Source organism: Pseudophryne corroboree, chromosome 10 (genome assembly GCF_028390025.1).
Source record: "Pseudophryne corroboree isolate aPseCor3 chromosome 10, aPseCor3.hap2, whole genome shotgun sequence".
In the NCBI taxonomy this organism is placed as follows: domain Eukaryota; kingdom Metazoa; phylum Chordata; class Amphibia; order Anura; family Myobatrachidae; genus Pseudophryne; species Pseudophryne corroboree.
The window spans coordinates 19,826,810-19,847,285 of record NC_086453.1 but is presented as its reverse complement, the minus strand read 5'-3'; the positions used below and the strand labels follow the sequence as shown (position 1 = coordinate 19,847,285).

Here is a 20,476-nt window from a genome sequence, read left to right as displayed (position 1 = left end):
CCGTACTGTACTGTGTCTGCTGCTAATATAGACTGGATGATAATGAGATGTAGTATGTATAAAGAAGAAAGAAAAAAAAACCACGGGTAGGTGGTATACAATTATGGACGGACTGCCGAGTGCCGACACAGAGGTAGCTACAGCCGTGGACTACCGTACTGTACTGTGTCTGCTGCTAATATAGACTGGATGATAATGAGATGTAGTATGTATGTATAAAGAAGAAAAAAAAAAAAACCACGGGTAGGTGGTATACAATTATGGACGGACTGCCGAGTGCCGACACAGAGGTAGCTACAGCCGTGGACTACCGTACTGTACTGTGTCTGCTGCTAATATAGACTAGATGATAATGAGATGTAGTATGTATAAAGAAGAAAGAAAAAAAAAACCACGGGTAGGTGGTATACAATTATGGATGGACTGCCGAGTGCCGACACAGAGGTAGCTACAGCCGTGGACTACCGTACTGTACTGTGTCTGCTGCTAATATAGACTGGATGATAACGAGATGTAGTATGTATAAAGAAGAAAGAAAAAAAAAACCACGGGTAGGTGGTATACAATTATGGATGGACTGCCGAGTGCCGACACAGAGGTAGCTACAGCCGTGAACTACCGTACTGTGTCTGCTGCGACTGGATGATAAATAATGATATAAAAAATATATATATATCACTACTGCAGCCGGACAGGTATATATTATATAATGACGGACCTGCTGGACACTGTCTGTCAGCAGAATGAGTTTTTTATAGAATAAAAAAAAAACACCACACAAGTCACACGACGAGTGTTTAACTTTTTCAGGCAATCACAATATAGTATACTATACTGGTGGTCAGTGTGGTCAGGTCACTGGTCAGTCACACTGGCAGTGGCACTCCTGCCTGCAGCAAAAGTGTGCACTGTTTAATTTTAATAATATGTATGTACTCCTGGCTCCTGCTATAACCTATAACTGCTCCCCAGTCTCCCCCACAATTAAGCTGTGTGAGCACAGTCAGATATATACATAGATGATGCAGCACACTGGGCTGAGCACAGATATGGTATGTGACTGAGTCACTGTGTATCGTTTTTTTCAGGCAGAGAACGGATTATATTAAATAAAACTGCACTGGTGGTCACTGGTCAGTGGTCAGTCACTAGTAAACTCTGCACTCTCTAGTACTCCTAAGCTCCAGTAAATCAAGTGTCACTGTCTCAATCTCACTCTCTCTCTTCTAATCTAAATGGAGAGGACGCCAGCCACGTCCTCTCCCTATCAATCTCAATGCACGTGTGAAAATGGCGGCGACGCGCGGCTCCTTATAGAGAATCCGAGTCTCGCGATAGAATCCGAGCCTCGCGAGAATCCGACAGCGTCATGATGACGTTCGGGCGCGCTCGGGTTAACCGAGCAAGGCGGGAAGATCCGAGTCGCTCGGATCCGTGTAAAAAAAGCTGAAGTTCGGGCGGGTTCGGATTCCGAGAAACCGAACCCGCTCATCACTAGTGGACGGCAACACGAGATTGGGCTGGTAGGCGTGGCATGTGAGTATCGTGGGCGTGTATCTATAGCTCTGCGTGATTCTGAGACATGTGATTGTGCACGGTGAAGTGAACATTGTCCCTGAAGGAACTGCACTTAGCGTGGGGCTGGCGCCATTACTAATGATGGCAGTTGCAGCGTTTGGTGGACAATCAGTGGCGCATGGCTTCCCTCTTGCAGACATCAGCTGTACGGAATCTCGCATTAGCATAAGGTAGTAAATCTGGTTTCCGCGAGTTCGCATGAAAACAGCCCCTGTGCATCCCAATCACAATCAGGGCCGATTTGCTGTCACCATGTAACAGGACAAAATAGTAACAGGACAACCAATTCTCCATTCACAGAAAGAGGAGCTAAAATAAATAGAATGTTAGTTTTTAAAAGGCCAAAATCCCATTTACTTCTAATGGCAATTATAATACACCTACGAGGTAGTCCGTACCATTTTCGGCTCGTTTCTTGAAGCTTTGTTTCGTGCAGAAGTATACCACCAGGATTATAACAATCGTCAATGCGATGTCTCCAACGATCACCCCAACCAGAGTCACGGTATCAATTCGGTAACAGTCTCCACAAGTTAACTCTGTAAGAGACGATTCAATTAGATAATGTGACCTTCACAAACTACGCCTGTATAACCGAGATCTTTCCATTTATATATATCCCGACAGGGGTAATCCCCGGTGGGCCCAACCAACTCCTTTGTGGGTCAGGTACTAGACCGTGCACTGGGGTTATACATGGATGCTCTATTAGAAGATCGTAGTGAGCGGGATATATAAGATTGTTATTTACCTGCCTCAGGAGATGCTGCAAACGCTAAAAAATAAAAAGAAGAACGATAAGTAAGACTGGATTGCATTATTATTATTATCCTTTATTTATATGGCGCCACAAGGGTTCCGCAGCGCCCAATTACAGAGTACAAAATAATCAAAACAGGAAAACAGCAACTTACAGTTGAAGACAATACAGGACAAGTATAGGGTACATAAACATGGCTACATCAGCAGGCAACACTGACATCAGTATCAAGGCGGCAGAAAACCGCAGAATTTGGTGCCGTTGACAATGGGTTAAGTAAGCGAAGGATATGCACATAAGGGTGGAGGACCCTGCTCTTGAGAGCTTACATTCTAAAGGGGAGGGGCAGACAGATGGGGGGTGACTCAGATGGGGTAGACCGAGCGTAGAACAGAGGGTTAGGATGAGATTAGGCCGGGTTTGGTGAAGAAGTGGGTCTTCAGAGCCTGTTTGAAGCTTTGTAGAGAGGTGGAGAGTCTGAGTGGGAGAGGTAGAGAATTCCAGAGAAAGGGAGCAGCACGTACAAAATCTTGGAGGTAGGAGTGGGAGGAGGTAATCAGAATGCAGGAGAGGCGGCATGCAGTAGCAGAGCGAAGAGGACGGGTGGGAGAGTAGAGGGAGATATGGTCAGAGGTGTAAATGGGAGAGGAGTGGGTGAGGGCTTTGTGAATGTGAGAAGTTTGAATTGGATTCTGAAAGGAAAGGAAAGTCAGTGAAGGGTTTGTAGGAGAGGGTAAGTGGATGTAGTACGTTTGGTGAGGAAGATGAGCCTGGCAACAGCATTGAGGATAGATTGGAGTGGAGAAGGCATTTGTCAGGGATGCCAGTTAGGAGGAGATTACAGTAGTCCAGTCTGGAGATGACCATTGAGTGGATAAGGGTCTTAGTAGCATCCTGGATGAGAAAGGGTCTAATCCTGGAAATATTTTTGAGATTAAAATGACAGGTTTGTGATAGGTGCTGAATGTGTGGTTTTAAGGACAGAGAGGAGTCAAGATTTACTCTAAGACAGCACACTTGGGGGCTAGAGGAGATAGTAGTGCCATCTATAGATTTTGAGAGTGCAGGAGATGAGGTTGTGGGGGTGGGTGTGAAGATGATCAGCTTAGTCATAGACATGTTAAGAAAGTGCTGGGACATCCAGGAAGAGATAGCAGAGAGACAGTTGGAGATATGAGTGAGGAGAGCTGAGGAGAGGTCAGGGGAGGAAAGGTAGATTTAAGTATCATCAGCATATAGATGGTATTGAAAGTTAAAAGAGCTAATGAGTTCACCTAAAGAGGATGTATAGAGAGAGAAAAGGAGAGGACCAAGAACAGAGCCTTGGAGGACACCTACAGTTAGTGGAGGTCGGAGTGAGGTGGAGTCATGAGAGGAGACAGAGAAGGAACGGGCAGAGAGGTAGGTGGATAGCCAGGAGAGGGCAGTATCATGAGGACCAAGGGAGTGAAGGATTTGCAGAAGGAGAGGGTGGTCCACAGTGTCAAAAGCAGCAGAGAGGTCAAGAAAGGGATGCAGTTAAGATGCCGGCTGTCAAGATCCCGGCAGTCAAAATACCAACACTGGGATCCTGACATTGGAATTCCAATTGGGTCAGGATCCCAACGCTGGAATCCCAACAGCCGCCATCCCGAACATAAGTATCCCTGCGAACTAAGGTTTAGGGCCAGCAGGGAAGTGGGTCTGGTTTAGGTATCAGGTGGGGTGCATTAGGGTTAGGCTGGGGGGGAGAGGTTAGGGATAGACTGCGAGGATGGTGGGTTAGGCATCCCCTGTGGATTTAGGGTTAGACTGCGGGGAGGGAGTGTTAGGTTTAGGCAGCAGGGACAGGAGTTAGGATTAGTCACCTCCTAGGGGGGGTTAGGGTTAGGCACTAAGGGGGGAGGTTTGGGATAGGCTACGGGAAGGGTGAGAGGAGAACACCCCTCACTCACCCATGTCGGCCTTCTCGGGATCCCAGCGTCTGTAGTATGACCGCTGGGATTTCCTTCACCAGCATATCATACTGATTCCGTCAAGAAGAGTAATCAGAGAGTAGTGGCCATCCCCTCAGCTGGGACCACCTCACCCAATGTGGCTGCACTAAATCACTTCTGTAGTAGATCTTATTGTGGAACCAGTTCCTTTTTACATGTAAAGTTTCTCATTCCTACTTTTATAACAAAGGGACACAAATACTATTGGGCCTCGGTGGCAACGATTTACAGCATTGCATCAGAATGCAAACGCCGACTTCTCCCATCGCATCCTTTCTTTCCAATGCTGTCCACTGTGGTGTAAATCTGTGAGCACGTGCACACATTAAGCCACACTTACACCCCAGAGAGCAGGTTGCCCTCACACACTTACTGGTGGAATGCCCCGGCCGGGTAACCACTGCTACTGCATGATCCTGCCCTGTGTGTCACCGGGAACCTGGCTCTGGCCACCTGCATCCCCCTCCAGCAACTCACAGGGGCAGATCTGTAGGTAGGTGTAGGTAGGTGAGCATGTTTTACTGCCAGCTCTAGAGTCAGTTTAGATGTGCTCACAGATCTGGCCAAGTGGCTGTGCGGAATCATTCATGTGTTTTTGTCTGTTTTTTGTTTGTTTGTTTGTTTGTTTGTTTGTTTGTTTGTTTGTGTTGACAAATATTAACTGATCACAGTTAATTATAACGACCGCTGTCAGTTTCACCATGATTATGTAAATGGTTACTGTTCATAAAGTTTCTAAAAGTAAAAAAAAAAAAACATACATAATACATATATGCATACACACACTCGCCGGGATATTAGCTACATTATATATATATATATATATATATATATACATACATATATATATATATATATACTAGTGTAATGATCCGGCACTCACTGGTATCGGTGATGGCTTGGTCCGGTGCCCTTACTAATCCTCCACGTGCTGGAAGGTGTTTGTAGACACTTGAGAGTACGGCACTCAGACACTGATGATCAAATTGAGTAGGAGCCTCTGGTAGCTGTCAACGTTTCAATTTTAAAATGTCCTGAGGAAAATTATTAAAATTGAAACGTTGACAGCTACCAGAGGCTCCTACTCAATTTGATCATCAGTGTCTGAGTGCCGTACTCTCAAGTGTCTATATATATATATATATATATATATATATAAACAAACAGGATCAATCCGGCACTCCACTCCAGGCTAAAACAGCAGCTGCGGTGCCCTCCCAGCCAGTGACACAAAGTCCCAGGTATAAACAGCAGTGGTAAGGGCGGCACTCAATCCAGACTTCACAAATTGGTGAAAATTTACTTTATTGGGCCAACATGTTTCGGGGAGTAAACCCCGTCCTCAGGACGGGGTTTACTCCCCGAAACATGTTGGCCCAATAAAGTAAATTTTCACCAATTTGTGAAGTCTGGATTGAGTGCCGCCCTTACCACTGCTATATATATATATAAACAAAACGTTTTGTTTTGTTTTATTTCACAGTTTGGAGCACCTTGAAAAAAACGCCTGTGAGGCGTTGAAACGTTGGTTTGTGCTTTGCACTATGATCTTTTGATGCACTGAATTTATATTGACTTATAAAAAGTTGTCTTTTTCAAAATCCGATGAGTGCCGCCTGGTCCCTGAAATGTGGAAGTGATTTGCTAGTCCGAACCAAGGGAGCACATTGCATATATTCATCTGTTAGGAGGGCTCCTCGGTGGCTGCTAATATAGAGAGTGCCTGCTACTTCCTTCTTGTTATATATATATATATATATATATATATATATATATATATATACTTGTATATATACATCTACATATGGCATGTAGTTAATATCTTGGCACTCAGTATCCCAATGGTCAGAATCCCAATGGTAAATACTGGGATTAGGCACCAATGGGGACAGTTAGGCTGTGGGAGGAGTGTGTTATGGTTAGGCTGCGGGAGGGGAGGGTTAGGCTGCCGGAGGAGTGGCTTAGGGCTAGGCTGTGGGAGGAGTGGGTTATGGTTAGGCTGCGGGAGGAGAGGCTTAGGCTGTCGGAGGAGTGGGTTAGGGCTAGGCTGTGGGAGGAGTGGGTTATGATTAGGATGAGGGATTATGGATAGGCTGCCGAAGGGGAGGGTTAAGATTAGGCTGCGGGAGGTGAGGTTTAGGCTGCGGGAGGAGTGGGTTAGGGTTAGGCTGCGGGAGGGGAGGGTTAGGCTGCCGGAGGAGTGGCTTAGGGCTAGGCTGTGGGAGGAGTGGGTTATGATTAGGATGAGGGAGGTGAGGGTTATGGTTAGGCTGCCGGAGGGGAGGGTTAAGATTAGGCTGCGCGAGGTGAGGATTAGGCTGCGGGAGGAGTGGGTTAGGGTTAGGCTGTGAGAGGAAAAAGTTAGGCTCTAGTGGGGAGGATTAGGATGCGGGAGGGGAGAGATAGGGTTAGGCTGTGGGAAAGGGATGGTTAGGGCTAGGCTGTTGGAGGGGAGGGTTAGGCATAGGCTGTGAGAGGGAAGGGTTAGGCTGCGAGAGGAGTGGGTTAGGGTTAGGCTGCGAGAGGAGTGGGTTAGGGTTAGGCTGCGAGAGGAGTGGGTTAGGGTTACGCACTAGTGGGGAGGATTAGGGTGTGGGAGGAGTGGGTTAGGGTTAGGCTGTGGAAGCAGCATGGTTAAGGTAAGGCTGTGGAGTAGGCACTAGTGGGGAGGATTAGGCTGTGGGAGGAGTGGGTTAAGGTAAGGCTGTGAGAAGGGAGAGTTAGGGTTAGGCTGCAGGAGGAGTGAGTTAGGGTTACGCACTAGTGGGGAGGATTAGGGTGTGGGAGGAGTGGATTAGGGTTAGGCTGTGGGAGGGGGACAGTTAGGGTTAGGCTATGGAAATTGAGGGTTAGGGTTAGACACTAGTGGGGGGGATTAGGGTGTGGGAGGGGAGGGTTAGGATGCAACCCAATGCAACTAGGATGCACGATGTGACTGGCTTTAGTAATGTGATATATGACACCTGTACACTGTGTGTGACTGAGACTGTATACGGAGCACAGTGTGACTAGGGCGCACCAGGAGACTGCGCTGAGTAATGTGATATGTGACACCTGTATGCTGTGTGTGACTGAGTGTGTATACAGAGCACAATGTAACTAGGAGGCACCAGGAGACTGCGCCGAGTAATGTGATATATGACACCTGTATACTGTGTGTGTGACTGAGGCTGTATACGGAGCACAATGTGACTAGGACCCACCAGGAGACTGCGCTGAGTAATGTGATATATGACACCTGTATACTGTGTGTGACTGAGGCTGTATACAGAGCACAATGTGACTAGGACGTACCAGGAGACTGCGCTGAGTAATGTGATATATGACACCTGTATACTGTGTGTGACTGAGGCTGTATGCGGAGTACAATGTGACTAGGACCCACCAGGAGACTGCGCTGAGTAATGTGATATATGACACCTGTATACTGTGTGTGACTGAGGCTGTATACAGAGCACAATGTGACTAGGACGTACCAGGAGACTGCGCTGAGTAATGTGATATATGACACCTGTATACTGTGTGTGACTGAGGCTGTATGCGGAGTACAATGTGACTAGGACCCACCAGGAGACTGCGCTGAGTAATGTGATATATGACACCTGTATACTGTGTGTGACTGAGGCTGTATACAGAGCACAATGTGACTAGGACGCACCAAGAGACTGCGCTGAGTAATGTGATATATGACACCTGTATACTGTGTGTGACTGAGGCTGTATATGGAGTACAATGTGACTAGGACCCACCAGGAGACTGCGCTGAGTAATGTGATATATGACACCTGTATACTGTGTGTGACTGAGGCTGTATACAGAGCACAATGTGACTAGGACGCACCAAGAGACTGCGCTGAGTAATGTGATATATGACACCTGTATACTGTGTGTGACTGAGGCTGTATACGGAGTACAATGTGACTAGGACCCACCAGGAGACTGCGCTGAGTAATGTGATATATGACACCTGTATACTGTGTGTGACTGAGGCTGTATACAGAGCACAATGTGACTAGGACGCACCAGGAGACTGCGCTGAGTAATGTGATATATGACACCTGTATACTGTGTGACTGAGGCTGTATACAGAGCACAATGTGACTAGGACGCACCAGGAGACTGCGCTGAGTAATGTGATATATGACACCTGTATACTGTGTGTGACTGAGGCTGTATACGGAGCAGAACAGAATTTCTATTGGAAAAAGCTGCGGCTGCTACATTGTAGCACTTCGTGTGAAGATTCAGAGACTCAGTTGCACAGATATACAAGTGTCATACATCACATTAATCCTCACAGTCTCGTCGTGCATACTAGCTGCATTGCATTGTTGCAACAAAGACTCATTTTCTGCAACAAAAAAAAAGTAAACAAGGCGCCCAATGCAAGAAAAGTCTCTCGCGACCTGACGCACCAAGAGAGGCTGTTTGGGGTGACTGCAGCAAAGATGTATGAGGACACGACTGTATAGGTGTGTGTCATTTGTTGTGTAATGTAAGTCGGTAATAATTTGTATAGGGTTACAATTTGCAGCTTTGTTTCTTACAGATTCCGTTTCATCTTCTCCTCACGCCAGTTGTCACACTATCGCTGCAGTGATACAGTATCTAGGTTTCCTTATTACTCATTACTGTACATGTCTCTGCCCACACAGGGAAACTCAGCGCTACGCTACTGTTCTGAGGAAAAGATCTCAGCATCAAGATAACTGTTACTAGTAGCCCGCTGTATGTCAGTAACACGGCAGACTGCCAGTGTCCTGTATAGAGACACTGGGGCTTATTATTCTGTATAGAGATCCTCCTTTCTCTATGTACATGTAAGGTAATGTGGGAGCTGCCATACTGCCTGCTGCTCTAGAACACCTGTCACTTATCAGGAGGTAGCAAGGGAGTCATGCAGTCATATAATAGCCCAGATCTGTGACTCTGTGCCTGTGTGGATAACGCTGGGCGTGGCTCGGAGCTCTCATTGGGTTAGCAGCAGGTCTAATCACACCAGTCCACCACTGATTGGGTGAGAAATGTCCTCCCACACAGGTTACATCCAATGAGAGGCTTTGCACTTTGGCTGCTGTGTGTTCCCAGAGCAGGATTAACAATGGGGCTGATGGAGCTGCAGCTCCAGGCCCACACCCCAAAATAGGCCCACTGCATCTGCAGCATCATACCCTCAACAATTTACACATAAAAATCGCTACAAATTTGAAAAGGGGGCATGGCCACGGGTACAGTGGCATTGCCACGCCCCTTTCCGTATACTTTCAATGGAAATTTGGAGAGCCAGAAATCGGTACAGATCATAAAAAAAAAAGGTCCTGTACCTGCCAAAAAGGTGCAGCTGGAGGGTATGAAGCAAGTCTTTGCGCTGTAGATAGGGGGGGGGGGGAATCCTTTTACTGAGGCGTCCTGCTGCCAGTCCGCCTGCCTCCTCCGGCATCAACAATCCCCACTCCCTAGCCACGGCGCAGGTGGAACAAAAGCTGCTGCGGCCACCGCCATAGATGTGTATGAAAGTGGCGCAACGGAAGACTTTCATAGCCATCCCTGCGCCACATACTCTCTGAGCCCCGGAGCCTCCTCTGCGCGTGATGTCACAGAAGTGCCTCCCCGCCACAGCCGAGCCCAGATCCCCAGAGGCCCTGACTCCGCAACACAGCACCTGGGCTGCCGGCCTGGAAGCCCCGAGATGGCAAATGTAATGGATAGAGTGGGTGATATCACGGAGGGTAATGTATGGACGCTGAATCAATGTAAAAAGTGACAGTGCTGTGAGGTGCAGTGGGTGTGCAGTGTCACTGACACTGCACAGCACTCTCACTGACACTGCACAGCACTCTCACCTTTTACATTGATTCAGCCAGTCAGTCAGTTCTGCCAGCCAGTCACTATCGTTAGCGCCAGTCTCCCAACGCGCCGCATTACAGGGAAGTAGATGCACTAAATAAACTACAGCTCCCAGCAGCCCTTACCACCGAAGCATTCCGGCCCTTAGGGCTGCTGGGAGCTGTAGTTTATTGAGTGCATCTTCTTCCCTGTAATGTGGCGCATTGGGACACCGGCGCTAACAATAGTGACTGGCTGCTGTGCGAGTCTCCGGGAGAGCCACTGCCAAAGGGAGGACAGCAGCTTAGCTGCTTCCAGGAGGAGAAGGAGAAGCAGGAGAAACATTACCCGCCCCTCCCCCACTCACAGTACCTCCGGGCCCTATCCGCGGCAACCCCACACCCACCCCTCCACCACCCGCAGCACCCCCGCAACCGCTTCTCCCCCAGCCGCGGTGGCTCCGGTCCCCCTCCCGCACCCCTGACACCCACACACCTGCCCCGGCACCTCGCACCAGCCCCTCCCCCACCCGTGGCACCCCCGCAACCGCCCCTCCCCCACCAGTAGCACCCCTGCACCATCTCCCCCGTCCTTGTCTGCCCTGTGCCCGCCACTCCCCCAACCACAGCACCTACTAGGTGATTCATCAGGCCCTGCGTGCGCTGTTCACGCCATTGCAAGGGGCTATGGGATCAGTACTAAATGCCGCCGGCCGGAATTCCGGTGGTCGAAAATTTCGACTCGAAATACCGACGCCAGAATCCCGACCACACAATACCGACAGGGGTGGCGAGCGGAACGCAGCCCCTTGCGGGCTCGCTTCACTCGCCACGCTGCGGGCACGGTGCCTCGCTACGCTCGGCACACTATTATATTCTCCCTCTCGGCACACTATTATATTCTCCCTCTATGGGTGTCGTGGACACCCACGGAGGAAGAATATGACGGAATTGTGGCGGTCGGGATTGTTGCGGTCGAGATTCCGGCGTCGGTATTTCGATCGCCGGAATTCCGGCCGGCGGCATCTTGACCGCATCCCGGGGCTATGACCCCTTAACCATCGCACGCCCTTTGTCTGTGCAATATTTAACCACTCACACAATATTGATTGGTGGTAATACTCCATGGCCCTCATTCCGAGTTGTTCGCTCGGTAAAAATCTTCGCATCGCAGCGATTTTCCGCTTAATGCGCATGCGCAATGTTCGCACTGCGACTGCGCCAAGTAAATTTGCTATGCACTTAGGAATTTTACTCACGGCTTTTTCATCGGTCTGGCGATCGTAATGTGATTGACAGGAAATGGGTGTTACTGGGCGGAAACAGGCCGTTTTATGGGCGTGTGGGAAAAAACGCTACCGTTTCCGGAAAAAACGCAGGAGTGGCCGGAGAAACGGAGGAGTGTCTGGGCGAACGCTGGGAGTGTTTGTGACGTCAAACCAGGAACGACAAGCACTGAACTGATCGCAGATGCCGAGTAAGTCTGAAGCTACTCAGAAACTGCTACGAGGTGTGTAATCGCAATATTGCGAATACATCGTTCGCATTTTTAAGATGCTAAGATTCACTCCCAGTAGGCGGCGGCTTAGCGTGAGCAACTCTGCTAAAATCGCCTTGCGAGCGATCAACTCGGAATGACCTCCCATATAATAAAAAATATTGCACGCCACAAGGGTGTGCAAGGGTTAAGGGGGCTTAGCACCTTACAACGGAGTGAAGAGTGCCTGTAGAGTGTGATGAATCACCTAGTATATATATATATATATATATATATATATATATATATATTTTATTATTATTCTTTTTTGCAACATGCTGTCGTTTCATTTGGCAGTTGTAGCAATCCCTGCAAGCGAGCACATTGCGTTCACTCTGATATACTGTACTGTAAACCAGCAAATAAATATTACTTTTTACAGCAAATTGGCTCCAAATTCTCCACAGAAACCCAAATCATCCAGTAACAGTGCAGCCATCAGCAGTTTACAGCAATCGATCAAAGGCTGGACAAGAATGTCCCAAATTTTTTTAGCCAAAAGTGTTAATCTAGCAATATTTTCCATCATCCAACCACCAAACTAAATCGATCCCATACAATCTTATTGCATGACCAGCAACCAGATCTGTCAAATTATGTAAAGGTATACTTGTCTGTATTGTGCTAAAATCTGATTGTGCAGAGCCCAGGAGAAGGGACCATGGGGGGGTCTTTCCGAGTTGATCGCAGTCAGCAACTTTTTGCTGCTGCTGCGATCAACTAATCCCCGCCTATGGGGGAGTGTATTTTAGCTTAGCAAGGCTGCGATCGCTTGTGCAGCACCGCTATGCTTAAAAAATGTCCTGCAAAACAGGACCAGCCCTGCAGCTACTTACCCTGTGCGACGGATTCAGCGATGAAGGTCCCGGTCCTGACGTCAGACATCCGCCCTCCGTTTGCCTGGACACGCCTGCGTTCTTCTTACCACTCACCGTCCCCGCCTCTCCGCTGTCAATCTTCTTTCCGTCCAGCGTCTTTTCTTCACGCTAGGCGATCCGTTGCCTGGCGACGTCTGTTGCCTGGCAATGCGCACGCCGCACATGCGCAGTTCTGACCCGTTCGCAGCAAACAACCGCTGCGTGCGAGTGGGTCAGAATGACCCCCCAAGAGGCTTATTTATCACCATCCGCATCCAAGGATGCAAATGTGAAGTGATAGAATCAATCAAATCCGCACTGCAATAATTGACTACATGTTGTTTTTGGCAATTTCAGGGTCATACTGACCCTGTGTGGGGGCCCCCTCTGTTTGTGGGGGCCGCAGGATGGCCGCGCCTCTGTTACCCCTCCCTTAATCCGGCCCTGCGTGACCCATGCCAGAATTTCGGGTATGTTCAGTTTTCAGCAAAAGCGAACCGCCCAACTTTATGAAAACAGGATCACATTTGAAACTACTCGATGGCAGTTGTTTGAACAAATTGAAACCTTAACCCACCGTACGCGCTTCCTGTGAATTATAAACCAGTACTTCGTACAACATTACTTATTCTTCCATTTTATAACTGCAAATGAGCAAAACGCAAGCGGTTCCGTTCCAGGGACCAGCTGTACTTTTAGGGTAATCTCCTATAATATCCAGTTACTAAACTGTAATTTAAGTTTGAAAACGCAAAATACAGAACTGTAGTTAAAAAAAAGAGTTTAACAATGGGTCTAATTCAAACCTGATCACTGCTGTGCGTTTTCGCAACAGCAGCCAATCAGGTCTGAACTGCGCTGTTGCCGCAGTGCGTCGGCGTATGCAAGGCAGCCGACGGCCATCTCAGCCCTGCGATCGCCTCTGCCTGAATGACAGGCAGAGGCGGTTGCTGGGCGGGAGGGGGCGGGCCGGAGGCGTTTGGCCCGGGGCGTGCGGGGAGCCGGCCGCGGCAGCTGTGTGATGTCACGAGTAGCTCCCTGCCAGCGCGCAGTAGCAGCGCTGGCTGGGAGCTACTCTTCAAGTACAAAAGCATCGCCGCTGTACTATCCTAAATTTAGCACATCTACGATCCGGTCTGACTTAGGCCCTATATACGTTTGTTTGATTTATTTTGAATAATTTTCAAAAAGTTTTTTTGTTTTTTTTAAATACACAATGTTAAAGCATTGGCGTTTCTATAATGGGCGCAATATGGGGCCTACAAGGCACACACTGCACCCATGTTATATTTAGCTTTCTGGAGTCCCAAGTCAGTCGTTGCAGCCGCGGCAAAAATCGCAGCCACAATGGCCGCAGCATATGCGCAGTAGTGAAATTAGTCTCCGAAACATGTCATGCGCAGTAGATTCCGGCACAATGCGTTGTGAAGAGGACGGAGCCCACCCGTATTCTGTACACAGGCCCCCTGTGAAAATGCCCCTGTGTTAAAGGACAGTCTTGCTATTGATTCTGTAGCCTGACCCTTTGGCTGTGAGGCACAGATACTGAAACTAGCGTTACTGGTATTTTTGTTTATAGGTTATTAGAGGTCATTGTAGACTTCCACAATGATTTTTTACTCACACTAGATGCATGTAAATAGGGCAAGATGGGTTTAAAAAAACATGCAATGCAAGCGCAACTCAGCGGAACACTGATAAAAACATGGTGACCTTTTTTTATTTGTCAGCAATGGAATTAATGTTAGCAGGTAACAGCCTTAGCCCCTAAGGCATTATTACAGTAGCTGTTGTTGCGGGCACTGGGCAGGACTGTACTCAGGTGACCCTTCAGAGCCAATAGACTGGAAGCTGGCAGCATGATGATGTCACAGGATGTCTCCAGGAAAGCAGTGAGCAGCACGCTCCTGCCAGTGTATGGACTATTCACACTCTCATTGGGATGTCTACAACATGGTCCCAAAAGGTCCTGGATTCCATCATACCCGGGGTTTGGTGTTTAGGTTGTCCGCTTGGTCAACCTTCATCTTCAGTGCACCTCCCACTGCTCCGCCTATTCCTGCACACTCCAAAATAGAGCTGGCCTGCAGGTGTGTGAAGATGGGTTGGGTATGAAATGATCCGGACACCGGACAGGGTAAATGTTCTACCCCTCACCTACCCTAACACTAACCCTCCTGGGGTGGCAGCTATGGATAACCACCGCGCTAGTGTATATCACTAACTCCCCCCCCCCTAGTGCTTAACCCTAACCCTCCCCCACAAGCCCTAACCCGTACCCCAATTCCTTCAGTATGTTGGCTGCTGGTGTACCGGCGCCGGTCTCCTGGGTGGTGTCAAGATTGCAGCATTGGTCACATGACCTCCAGCATTCTGACCGCCCGGATTCTGAATGGATCCCTTGGAGACATCGTTGGCAGCTGGGCCATTTGTTAGCCTGGTGTAAATTGTACTTATGCCCTGTATTTGGTAATGTTATTATGCACTACCACACTGTTAACACTTCGTGGCTCCTTACAAATTATTATAACAATAACCATATATGAAACTATAAAACTGTACCACACAATAAATGTGTCATGTGTTGTGTTATGTATTATAGTATGTGCATAATGTGTAGGTGCAGAGCCGGCCTCAGGCATAGGCAAACTAGGAAAATGCCTAGGGCATTTGTTATGCTTAGGGGCACCAGCAGCTTCTGCTGATTAAAATGATATGCGGCATGCCTATATTCTGTGTGTATTCCTGGAAATCACTGTAATGTAGCATTTCGTATGCAGATACAGCCGCAGTAGCACACAGAATATAGGCATGCTGCATATAATTTTAAGCAGCAGAAGCTGCTTGTGCATCCTAGCCACATAGTAATGCAAATAAGATGCATTTTCATAAACAAAAGGCGCCAGACGTTAGCAGAGCTGCCAGATGACTCATGTCAGGCATCTCCTGCAGAACTAGTGGCGGTGCTAGGGGGCACCAGCCAAAATCTTGCCTAGGGCATCATATTGGTTAGGGCCGGCTCTGTGTAGGTGACAAGTCCACTTCAACTTCCGTGTCAAGATAACCACAACTAGGGCGACCGCAACACCACCGCAACAGCCATACACAGTAAATCTGAGCACACTTGTACTGCAATTAGTTCACGTACATACATAATAAAACTAAAGCCATGCAACACACATGTGAAATAATTGCACGACCTACGTGCGGCTTGAGTGCAGTTTATGCATCCGGATTTACACGGCCATATGTTACATGAATGTACTTCCTAAGCCACGTAGAGATAAATTCCTCTGCATGGGTCAGCCATTGTCTCGCATGTTCTCACGCTGAAACATTCTCAGATCACTGTCACTTTTTCCCCTTTAGGTGACTTGTGGAAAACCAGAAATGCTGAGGCTGCGGGACAGGAGGGGTACAAGCCACGGATGCCCAGTCTTGCCTGGGAAGTCCGAGTTTTCCAAAGAGATGCAACATGTTGGGGGGGTGTGACTACGCCACTTTCAGTACCATACTGGCGCAAACGGCAACACATTCCCAATGCGGCATGGCCACACTTACACATGGTGCGGCCACGCTTCCTTAAAGCCGGGACCTGCCAAAATGTTTTTGCAGAAATAGACTACTTGGGACTGTGTATGAACTATGAAGACAAAAAAATTTGGGGGTGGAATTTTTTTTTGTCTGATCGTTCCGGCAGCACGCAAAAGACTGCTGGATTAATTTGGATTAGCGTTTTCACTATTGGGTAGCTTAGTCTCCTAGACAAACACTGAGGTATGTATGATCTCACTGTGACATCAGAGAGAGGAGCAATAGAGAAAAAACAGATGCTTACGCTTGGTGTGTATAGTGTGCAGGCTCCTCAAGCCAAAAATGACTATGGGGGTCATTCTGAGTTGATCGCTCGCTAGCAGTTTTTAGCAGCCGTGCAAACGCTATGCCGCCGCCCACTGGGAGTGTATTTTAGCTTAGCAGAAGTGTGAACGGTTGTGTCACAGAGCACCTGCCAAAAAAAATTGTGCCGTTTCAGAGTAGCTCAAAACCTTCTCCGCGCTTGCGATCACTTCAGACTATTCAGTTCCGAATTAGACGTCACACACCCGCCCAACGTTCGCCCAGCCACGCCTGCGTTTTCGCTGGCACCCCTGCGTTTTTCCGAACACTCCCTGAAAACAGTCAGTTGCCACCCAGAAACGCCCACTTCATGTCAATCACTCTGCGGCAAGCAGTGCGACTGAAATGCATCGCTAGACCCTGTGTAAAGCTGCATCGTTCGTTGTGCCTGTACGTCGCGAGTGTGCATTGCGCCGCATACGCATGCGCAGAACTGCCGTTTTTAGGCTGATCGCTGCGCTGCGAACAAATGCAGTTAGCGATCAAATCGGAATGACCACCTATATTAGGAAATGGGTATTTTGCCTGAGCATGGAATAAGTGAGCTGCCGTACTAGTAGGTGCCCTATCCTACTGCGATAATAAAGTAACATAGTGGAGATCGCACTGCACTCAACAACTGGGTAGGTGCACCGTTATGTGATGAAGTAGATGGATATACTAGTTGAATGATTTTGATTGAGACATAAGACAGTGTGTACCACAACCAATGCATAGAAAGGGCCTAATTCAGGTTGGATCGCAGTGTGCAATCCAACCGCAAATATGTGCAATCCAACCGCAAATATGTGCAATCCAACCGCATATATGTGCAATCCTCCAACTGCAAATAATGAGAAAAAGATGCGTGTGCATGTGCAACACCTGTCCTGCGCATGCGCCGCATTTTCTGCGGGGGGGGGGGGCAGAAAATACAATTGCTTCTGCCTGTCAATGAGGCAGAGGCGGTCGCGGAACGGGGGAAGGGGGGGCTGGCAATGCTCCGTTTCCAGGAAGGAGACGGAGCGTTGTGGGGGCGGAGGCAGCCAAACAGTGGCGGTGCAATGCGAACAGGGGCATGTTGGGGGAATGATCACGGTGGCTGCATGACGTCGCACGCAGCAGCCGCGATCGAGAACATGATGGCGGGCCTCCTGTGGGTACAACTAAGCTGTGACGGCAGGAGCCAGCCCCAGTTTCTGCTAACAAGCAGAAATTGTGATGCGTTTGCAATTTCTGCTTGTTCAACGGGGGGAGGCGCCGTTCAGCATGGTGGGCGGCCTAACACTGCGATGGGCGGACCCCAGCTTGCGATCCAAAGGATTGCAAATTCTGCTAATTAGCACAATTTGCAGTCCTTACTGAATGAGGCCCAAAATTTAGTTTTTACTTATACAAAATGTAACAATTTACAATAGAGAACAAGACTGTGGTTACTCCAACAGACAAAAAACAGATAAAATCCAAAATAAATGTAAAAAACAAGATGTGTAAAAAACATAGAAAGAAGATCAATGCAATGACTACTGTCTAAAGGGCCCTACACATTTAACAATTCGCCGCCGAGCTGCCCGACGGCGGATACGGCAGATGGGCGACCCGGCGGCAGGGGGGCAGTGACGGGGGGAGTGAAGTAAATTCACTCCCCCCGTTACCCAGCTCCATTGAAGTGCAGGCAAATATTGGCCTGCATGCACAGCTGACGGGGCACCAGCGATGAACGAGCGCAGGACCGCGCATCGTTCATCGCTGGTGACTCCACACTCAAAGATATGAATGTTATATCGTTCAATAATGAACAAGATCGTTCATATCTTTGAGGATTATCGCCCAGTGTGTAGGGCCTATTAGAGATAGTGCCGTAGTGGTGTTCAGTGATCATGATCTTAGATGTACCTATGAAGTGACACATATATATATACTAGGTGCTCTTCACACCGTCGGAAGGGGCTACGCCCCCGTAACCCCTGCACGTAGTTGTGTGAGTGGGTAAATAGTGCACAACGAAAGTGCGTTTGATGGTGAAGGGGGCGTAGGCCCTTTAGTGGGTGTGAACAGTGGTTGCAGGGCATGATGTACAGAATGTAGCAGGTGCAGGGGTGACCGCGTATGGGGGAGGGTGTCTGTGGGTGGAGGAGGGGCGGATGCCGGGAGTGTGTGCGGATAGGAGAGGGGGGCGGGAGGTGGTGTGGGTGGGGGAGGAGCAGGGGACTGGGGGTGGTGGATGGGGTCTGGATGCGATGTGGGTGGGGTAGCGTTGGAGGGGGTGGGGGAGGGGTCGGTGGAAGGCTTTCGTGGATGTGGGAGGGGTTCTGGAAGCGTTGTGGGTGGGTAAGTGTTAGGTGTGCTTGCGGGTGGTGTTGGGGGTCCGGTGGTGGCGGGTGAGGGGCTGGGGTTCATTGGGTGGGGGAGGTGTTGGTGTAGGGGGTGCAGTGGATGGTCGAGGGGGACCGTAGGTGGTGTAGGGGCAGCCGTGGGTTTGCTGTGGGTGGGATGGAGGTAGGTATCTCCTATATATTAGGACAGATCTGTGACTTTGTGACTCATTGCTAAAGCTGGGTGGAGTCACAATGCTGGGCGGAGTCAAGTTACAGATCTGGCCAAATATATAGGAGAAGCATAGGAGAAAATAGGAGAACACACTGGCCAAACATATAGGAGAGTATAGGAGAACACACTGGCCAAATATATAGGAGAGAATAGGAGAACACACTGGCCAAATATATAGGAGAGAATAGGAGAACACACTGGCCAAATATATAGGAGAGAATAGGAGAACACACTGGCCAAATATATAGGAGAGAATAGGAGTACACACTGGCCAAATATATAGGAGAGAATAGGAGTACACACTGGCCAAATATATAGGAGAGAATAGGAGAACACACTGGCCAATTATATATGAGAGAATAGGAGAACACACTGGCCAATTATATAGGAGAGAATAGGAGTACACACTGGCCAAATATATAGGAGAGTATAGGAGAACACACTGGCCAATTATATAGGAGAGAATAGGAGAACACACTGGCCAAATATATAGGAGAGTATAGGAGTACACACTGGCCAAATATATAGGAGAGAATAGGAGTACACACTGGCCAAATATATAGGAGAGAATAGAAGAACACACTGGCCAAATATATAGGAGAGAATAGGAGTACACACTGGCCAAATATATAGGAGAGTATAGGAGAACACACTGGCCAAATATATAGGAGAGAATAGGAGTACACACTGGCCAAATATATAGGAGAGAATAGGAGTACACACTGGCCAATTATATAGGAGAGAATAGGAGAACACACTGGCCAAATATATAGGAGAGTATAGGAGTACACACTGGCCAAATATATAGGAGAGAATAGGAGTACACACTGGCCAAATATATAGGAGAGAATAGGAGAACACACTGGCCAAATATATAGGAGAGAATAGGAGTACACACTGGCCAAATATATAGGAGAGAATAGGAGTACACACTGGCCAAATATATAGGAGAGAATAGGAGAACACACTGGCCAAATATATAGGAGAGAATAGGAGAACACACTGGCCAAATATATAGGAGAGAATAGGAGTACACACTGGCCAAATATATAGGAGAGAATAGGAGTACACACTGGCCTAATATATAGGAGAGAATAGGAGAACACACTGGCCAAATATATAGGAGAGAATAGGAGAACACACTGGCCAAATATATAGGAGAGAATAGGAGAACACACTGGCCAAATATATAGGAGAGAATAGGAGTACACACTGGCCAAAATATATAGGAGAGTATAGGAGAACACACTGGCCAAATATATAGGAGAGAATAGGAGTACACACTGGCCAAATATATAGGAGAGAATAGGAGTACACACTGGCCAATTATATAGGAGAGAATAGGAGAACACACTGGCCAAATATATAGGAGAGTATAGGAGTACACACTGGCCAAATATATAGGAGAGTATAGGAGTACACACTGGCCAAATATATAGGAGAGAATAGGAGTACACACTGGCCAAATATATAGGAGAGAATAGGAGTACACACTGGCCAAATATATAGGAGAGAATA

At 48.1% G+C, this 20,476-nt stretch overlaps 1 protein-coding gene across 1 annotated transcript in view; it reads right to left on the bottom strand.

Moving 5' to 3' along the window:
* The window catches only part of LOC134965826 (hematopoietic cell signal transducer-like), a 43,429-nt gene that overhangs the window by 11,168 nt on the left and 11,785 nt on the right, over positions 1–20,476 (bottom strand). Inside the window, exons 2-3 of the mRNA XM_063942202.1 lie at positions 2,330–2,353; positions 1,977–2,117 (exon numbers count right to left, since the gene is read on the bottom strand). Coding sequence (XP_063798272.1) covers positions 1,977–2,117; positions 2,330–2,353 — 165 coding nt within the window. The remainder of the gene's footprint in view (positions 1–1,976; positions 2,118–2,329; positions 2,354–20,476) is intronic.